At 39.7% G+C, this 6,994-nt stretch overlaps 1 protein-coding gene across 1 annotated transcript; it reads right to left on the bottom strand.

Moving 5' to 3' along the window:
* Positions 1 to 43: 43 nt before the first annotated feature.
* On the bottom strand, positions 44 to 5,512 carry LOC146468364 (uncharacterized). The gene is made up of 3 exons (XM_085124654.1): positions 5,140 to 5,512; positions 3,355 to 3,942; positions 44 to 2,337 (listed from the first exon to the last, which is right to left on the bottom strand). The coding sequence occupies exons 1-3, from the start codon at positions 5,318 to 5,320 to the stop codon at positions 1,721 to 1,723; spliced, it is 1,386 nt and encodes a 461-aa protein (XP_084980780.1). The 5' UTR covers positions 5,321 to 5,512; the 3' UTR covers positions 44 to 1,720.
* Between the last annotated feature and the right edge of the window lie 1,482 nt (positions 5,513 to 6,994).

The following is a 6,994-nucleotide window of genomic DNA, read 5'->3' on the forward strand; positions in this document are numbered from 1 at the left end:
ACGTGTTTTCCCTTTCCCTTTTCCCGTGGCTGACCGCACTTGGAAATTTCTACCTTCTTTTTTTTTTTTTTTTTTTTAGTACTTATTATGTTTTTTTTTTTTGAGTACTTGTTATTTGGCGTAAGGAATGTTCCACTCTCATAGCTGAATAAAAACCATCCGGTAGATGTTAAAGGTACACGAGACAATTGGCACATTTTTGTAAAGGGGGACTGTCACGGCGATTTTGCTGTATTTTGGCCAAAACTGCCTAAACATTTGACGAAAAACCTTTTTGCTAACATGAAATTGCTCTTAAAACACCGGGAAGAAAATCTTAAGGGATTTTTACAAGGAAGAACTTACTATGATTGGTTTTTAGCGACTTCTCTACAATACACAAGAAGAACTTGAAAAAACTGGCCAATTTTTTCAAGTTGTAATCCATTTCCATCCGAGCCATCCGCAGCCAAACATAACTAAAACTAGTTTCTGTGCATTAGAAGGGTTCTTGTTAACAAAACTGAACCATTATTTTAACGATTCCATCGGTTGAAGTATGTTTTTTGGCCACTCAAAGTAACACTAAAATAGGTGACACTGCCCTTTAAGGGCTTCCTTCTCTTTTATTGTTGATTTGAAGACCAACAAACGAGCAATCAAATTACACAGATACAAATGAATGTTGTGCCACTAGCACTAAGGACATAAATGATGGATCAGAGAATTAACTCTGCAGTGTATGTTAAACTACTAAAGTGAACCCATGGATTTCCCACTGAACGTTAGCCCTAGTAAGGAAGTGGGAGATCGTACGAGGCAAAGAAAAACAATTTCCTTACTACGGCTAACGCTCAGTAGGAAATCCATGGCTTTAACATATTAAAAATGAATACACAGTAAATTCTCTGATCCATCATTTGCATAGATACTGATACAAAGTTAAAAGAGAGAAACAAAATGGCTGGGGAAACACTACAGCTAAGGCCAATTCAGTTGTTCCTTAACCTACGTACACTTAACCCCACTACTTATCAAAACCATTACTTTCTTGACAAGTGTTGATATCAGTTATGAAATCCCCTAATCAATAGCTTTCATGCGGTCTATCATACGTAATATATCAAACACTAGGAAGAGTGTTTCATCCGATTTCCAAACACCGAGAAGTGCAGACGCGCAACCGAGTTGTTTGGAATTGGCTCCTCAGACCATTGATATTTCTCGGAGAAATTCAAAGCCAAAGCTCACCACATTTTATGATAATTAAGATCACACTTCCAAGCCTCCTTTATGGTAATAACTTCCTTTGTTTTTTTTGTCATGAATTAGGAATGAATTTGAAAAATTGATGCATAACACTTACACTTATTACTTTATTTAAGAAATTCTCATCAGAGTTGATAGGGTTAACCGTGACTTCTTTGCGGTGCCGCTATTGTTCTCTGTTGTTTCATACACAAGAACTTCTGTTTACTAACAATAGCGGCAACGTAATGACGTCATGAAATCCAAGATGGCCGCGCCCGGGAAATTTAAAAGCGAAAATAGGCGACAACACTTGAATGTTATTTCTACTTCTTAAACTAAATTTAGAATTTAGACACTATTTCCAACAATTTACCGTCCATTTGTTTAACTTAAGAGGGCTTCGCGAATTTGGCCCCAGGCTCTCTGCGCAGACTCCTTTTGCACCGCCAAGCAACGCACATTGCTCATCTGTTCACTGAATTGTCAAATATCAGACATATCCTTCCCTTGCAGCCCTCGTCCAATTATAGACAGAAACTCCACGCAACCAAATTGAGTCACCACCTGTCACCAATTTTGTGATTTTCAAGCTAATAGCGGAGATAGTCTCCCCGCTGAACGCTTTAGGGAATGGATGAATCCTCTTATGTCCAATAGTAGTGCTTTGTTCGGGATAATCAATCCATCCATGTGAAGTCTTCACCCTTAGCTGGTACTCAGCCACTAACTGCCCAAACCTTAACACATCTTCCATAATCACCACCGAACCGTTTTCTACATGCAGTTCTTCAGGAAACCTCCATACTGTCTCAACTCCAACTTTCAATTTTGGATTCTTGTTTTCAATTACGGGATCTTCATACAGCAGATTAACAGCTGCACCAAACCCCTTGTAGGCTCTTATGTCCTCTTCCTCGACCAACCCAAAAGGATCTGGGTTCAAGTTCAGTATCATATGACACCCTCTTCCCACGCTTGTTAAGTACTCACTGACGAGCGTGCGCACGTTCTTTACTTTGCTAGTTGTGTTGGGCTTCCAAAACCAATCATGTTCTCTTATGACGGTGTCACAGAAGGGTGGACGAAACTCCTTCCCCAGGGGGTCCCCTGCAAGTAGTGTTGTAATACTAAGTAGTCTTAAGAGAATGCGTCAATCTGATTGGTAAATTGTAGTTAATCAAGGACAGTCGAGAATGCTATGTCCTGGGGTAGTATCACTCAAAAGCCTCCACTCGATTAGAATCCCATTGTACAGCATACTAAATAGCATAACAGGACAATACTGCGCAGTAGCTTTCATTTGGATGGAGTTCATCTACACACTCAAACCTTCAGTCACCTTGTACAGCGTTCTAAGAAGCACTGCTATGAAATCTGTGCAGCAGTGCTTTCCTGTGATCTTTTTTAGTATGCTGTACGTTAGCCTGCGAGAGCAGACGCTTTTTCCGACTTTGTTTCACTCATCGCTGGAGAAAAAAAAAAAAGCCGGAAAATGCGTTTGTTCTCGCATGCTAGCTGTACGTCACAAAGAGTGAGGATTCTCAAGAAAGTACTGCTCAGTTGCTTTCTCTTGATGCTGTTTAGTGGACTGTTCAAGGTCCTTCTAACATGTAAGTCTAGATCATCCTAATGAATCATGTCAACTGGGCAATTTCAACATGACAGGATTCACCATCCATCATTTGTTAAACGGCATTCTTAATATTTTGTGACCAACAACCATTTAATCGTTTGCCGTTTGCTGCAATGACAAACGGAAGAAACAAACAAAATGTTTGTTGAAAGGGAAGGCGTCCACTTAGTGCAGCAAATAACTTTGCTTTCGCTTTCTTTTTGCTTTACCATGCTCTGTGATTGGTTAAACAAAAAAATACTTAGCAGGTATCTCGATCATGTACAATTCAGACCAAAAGCAATCATGACTTGTTCGCACGCATTTTCCCGCGCTTTATACTGTTGACGTGCGTTTGCTTCGAGTTGTGATTGGTTGATTGTTGTTTACATTTCTTGTGATTGGTTTGAGTGCTACTGTCGTTGTGTTTATCTTGTTTTCCCGAATGTTCATTTGAAAACCGCCCTTATTAGTAACCCAGTCTGCATACGGAGAAGTAGAACTCTACTTACCAAGGTATCCCCCCTTGCGCACAGCATACCAAAGTGGCAAGGGAGCTACGGCTTGTTCGTTACCAATCCACCGCGCTCCTCGATTGCCGGAAGAAGCTGTGCACTTCAGACAGATACAATCACTGGCCAGAGAACTCAGTATTGGATCAATTTTAGGGCTAACGCCGGGAACGATACCAGCATCGAACCAAAACAAGAAAGGATTCGCATACATAGAGTTTGGATTCAACAGCTCTCGCATTTGTTCTTCCACAATCCGATTATAGTCTGCTTGCGCTGCTGGATTGGGTGCTCTGTGGTGATCGACGTTCATGTACCAGTTCTTGTTCACACTATAGTAGAAAGCATGCTTAATGCCGTACTTTGCACAAGACTGCACAAAATCCCGGGCTACATCGCCTGTTTTGTTCCTCCATTTACTGTTCTTGACCGAGTAGTTGTAATTTGTTACAGTTGGCCACAGAAGAAACCCGCTAAAGTGATCCAGTGTGAGAACGGTATATTTTGCACCAAAACTTCTCGCGGCTTGCATCCACTGATCAGTGGACAGTTTTGTGGGATTAAAAACATCTGGAGATACTACGTGACCTGTTTGAGACAAAACCCACACTCATACGAGGGAAATAACGTCGTATACAAAATACTTCAACAAACAAGTATTTCCCTGTCCAATTTTTTCACAACCAAACACTAATTTTCCCAGATTTCCAATAGCAAAAACCATATTTTCCTACTGTAGTTCCATGGCCAATTTCAGTGTACTTCTTTGGAATTCACGCCCCCTATAACCTCCTAACCATTTCAAATTTGACAACAGAATAGCTTGGTTTGCAGTATTTTTGGTTTTACTTTACCACGCTCTGTGATTGGGTAAGAAAATTCGCGCCGCTTTCTCAACCAATTAGATTGAAGCAAATCCAAACCCAATCATGGCTCACCTTTCCCCTCACTTGGTCCCGGTTAATGCAGTTATTTCGAATTTTGATTGGTTCATTGTGCTTTTTGCATCTGTTGCAGTGGTTGGCAAAAGTAATTGCTTTGGTTTTGGTTTTGCAATGCTCAATTGAAAACCGAATTTGTATCTGAATCCTTGCGAATCCCTATTAAGAACAATCGTAGCACCTCCATTTTATAGAAATAAGGTAATGAAAAGTCAGTATACCCCACTGTCTCCGCTCAATATAGCATGCAATTATAAATGCCAAACTTTCCTACAAACTGAGTGAAACCGGATTAACGTCGACGAAAATCATGTTTGATATGTCGCACAATGGGAACGGGGCATTGGCAAGCCTAGGTTTTCAGTGCTCCTATGTGTTTTCATTAAATTAACTCGTATATTACCACCGCTCAACTCGTGGTAAGTAGCGATGGGGAATTTTGCTTGTCAAAAGGAAAAGCCTTTTTTTCATCAAAGGAAAGAACCAGTTACTTCGTTTTCAGATCAAAAAGTACAATCTCATTAATTAGCACTTGAAAAAACTTGCGTGATGGCGCAACACGACAATAAGAAGGAATGAAAATATTGCGTAAATGGTACCGTAAGTTGTTCATGGCGGTTGGGACGGGAAAATGGAGTACCCTGAGGGTCGTCCATTTGTTGTGGAAATTTCCGTTCCGCGTTTTAACCGGTTAAACAGAAAAGTTTGGCTTAAACGGAAGTGCAGCTTGCATTCAAACGGCGCCGTGATGGGAGGGGAGGGTGGGGTTATAATGGTAGGGGCTAAATGAGTCCTACGGTATGTTCTATAGATGGAAACAAGACCTTTGAACAGATTAACTCACCTGGCTTCATAGTCCGACTAAAAGTCTGCATATTGAAATGAATGCTTGCTCCTATCTCAAAATCGAGGAACTTGGCCTGTGCTGCACTTGGTTTAGCCACTGAGATCACATTCACACAGCTAGCAAATTTACCACAAAACAAAGCCACGACCAGAGTCGCTAACAACACGGCACAAGACATGCGCTTTACCGTTATTTCGCGCGCGAAATGTTTTAATATGAGAATTTCCTCGTCCGATAATCCTACGATTTTTGGCTAAACGTCGAAATAAAAATAAAGTCCGTTCAGGTTTTTAGCCCGAGTGAGAGTTTCAAACCAAGCTAATGGTAAGGTGTTAATTCTGCTCTTTGGTTTCTTTTGCTTATTATGATCAGTCCTTCTGTCATTAAATTGTTAATTGTGAAGTGTTGTACTACCTGCTGTTAGAACAATGGGCTTTGAAAACGAAATGACCCGAGAAGTTCATAGGTCCGTATGGCGTTCAAAGTTGCTGGGATATTTTTATTGCTGTGTTAAGGTTACCCGGTACCTTCAGAGGTGTCTTCAGAGGTGTCCCGCGTCCAAGCGATGTAGCGCGTCCGGTTTAAACTGTAGATACCTAAACCCTTATATCAAATTAAAGCTTATAGAGCTGGCTATCCAACTAAACCAAGAATTTTGAAATAAAATGAATTGCCGAATTTTTAGCGCTGTTTTCTCGAATAAATGTTTTTCACTTGAAGGAGCCACTTCAAAGAGCTAAAACTCAAAAGGAATTTGTTCGTTTGCCTTCAAATTTGGACAGTAGCTAGTTTAACATATAAACAACAAAAACGTGTCTGCGAATTTTTTCTTTAGAGATATTTTTTTCTTTGAGAGCGAGTTTTGTACGATTACTCCACATTTTTTTCATCCTATTTCGAAAATGTCTATAACTTTTCACTGCGATTGAATATAGCAAAACGCAGACAAGTTTTTTTTGCGTGTTGGGTCCGGAAACTGAGGAGCAAATTCAATTAGCAAAAAACAAAATCCACTTTGACTTGTAGCTTTAAAAAGGTGATTCGTACGCTCGCAATTAGAGGTCGTGAAAAATTCGACAATTTATTTTGTTTCAAAATTCTTGGTATGGTTTGATAGTCAGCTCTATAAGCTTTAATTTGATATAGGGGTTTAGGTATCTACAGTTTAAAATGGACGCGCTACATCGCTTGGACGTGAGACACCTCTGAAGGTATCGGGTAACCTTAACAAACCGTAAGATCAGCAGAAATTTAAGTCATTCGTGTTTATAAGCTGTTTCTTGTTTTTTTCATCAACGGATCTTCCTCTCTTCTCCTCTCTCTATGATTTTTTAAATTTAATTTTATTATTCCTGTAAAGCTTTACTATCATCATCATCATCATCATCATCATCATCATTATTATTATTATTATTAAATGGAACTTATCTCTTTCTCTATTGAAGTTTAAACCTTTTCAGGTTTGATTGATGTTTTATCACAATAATGGCTGGTAGGTTAAGTTCTTCAAATCAGTGTTCGGAAGCTGCTGCCAAGTGTGAAAGTTTTTTCGCAACGTTATAAATGATCTTTGTCACACAGGATGAAAAAAGAGTAGGAGGTAGGTGGACTTGCAAATGGCACGCAAGCTTAATCTTGTTTTCCTTACTTCTACATTTTCTCTTTCGTTGTATCGAAATACTACTGCAATTTTTGAGATAATCTTATCATTAGACTTTTTGGCGGTAAATTTCGCCTACCGATTCCTGTTTGGTCACAAGTTGTTGTGGGCTTAAATTCTACCAAGCTTTATCGCCGAATTTAGAAGTTACGGTATTGTTTCAGTACAATGGAAGCATATGGACGGGTGTAC

This window comes from Pavona decussata, unplaced genomic scaffold (assembly GCF_977016875.1).
Source record: "Pavona decussata unplaced genomic scaffold, jaPavDecu1.1 SCAFFOLD_131, whole genome shotgun sequence".
NCBI classification, from domain to species: domain Eukaryota; kingdom Metazoa; phylum Cnidaria; class Anthozoa; order Scleractinia; family Agariciidae; genus Pavona; species Pavona decussata.

Excerpts from the sequence above, each read along its gene's own strand:
- LOC146468364 (XM_085124654.1), bottom strand. The coding sequence starts at position 5,320 with ATGTCTTGTGCCGTGTTGTTAGCGACTCTGGTCGTGGCTTTGTTTTGT. Across the intron at positions 3,943-5,139 it reads TAGTCGGACTATGAAGCCAG|GTCACGTAGTATCTCCAGAT; the intron begins GTGAGTTAATCT and ends TGTCTCAAACAG. Across the intron at positions 2,338-3,354 it reads GCGCAAGGGGGGATACCTTG|GGGACCCCCTGGGGAAGGAG; the intron begins GTAAGTAGAGTT and ends CACTACTTGCAG.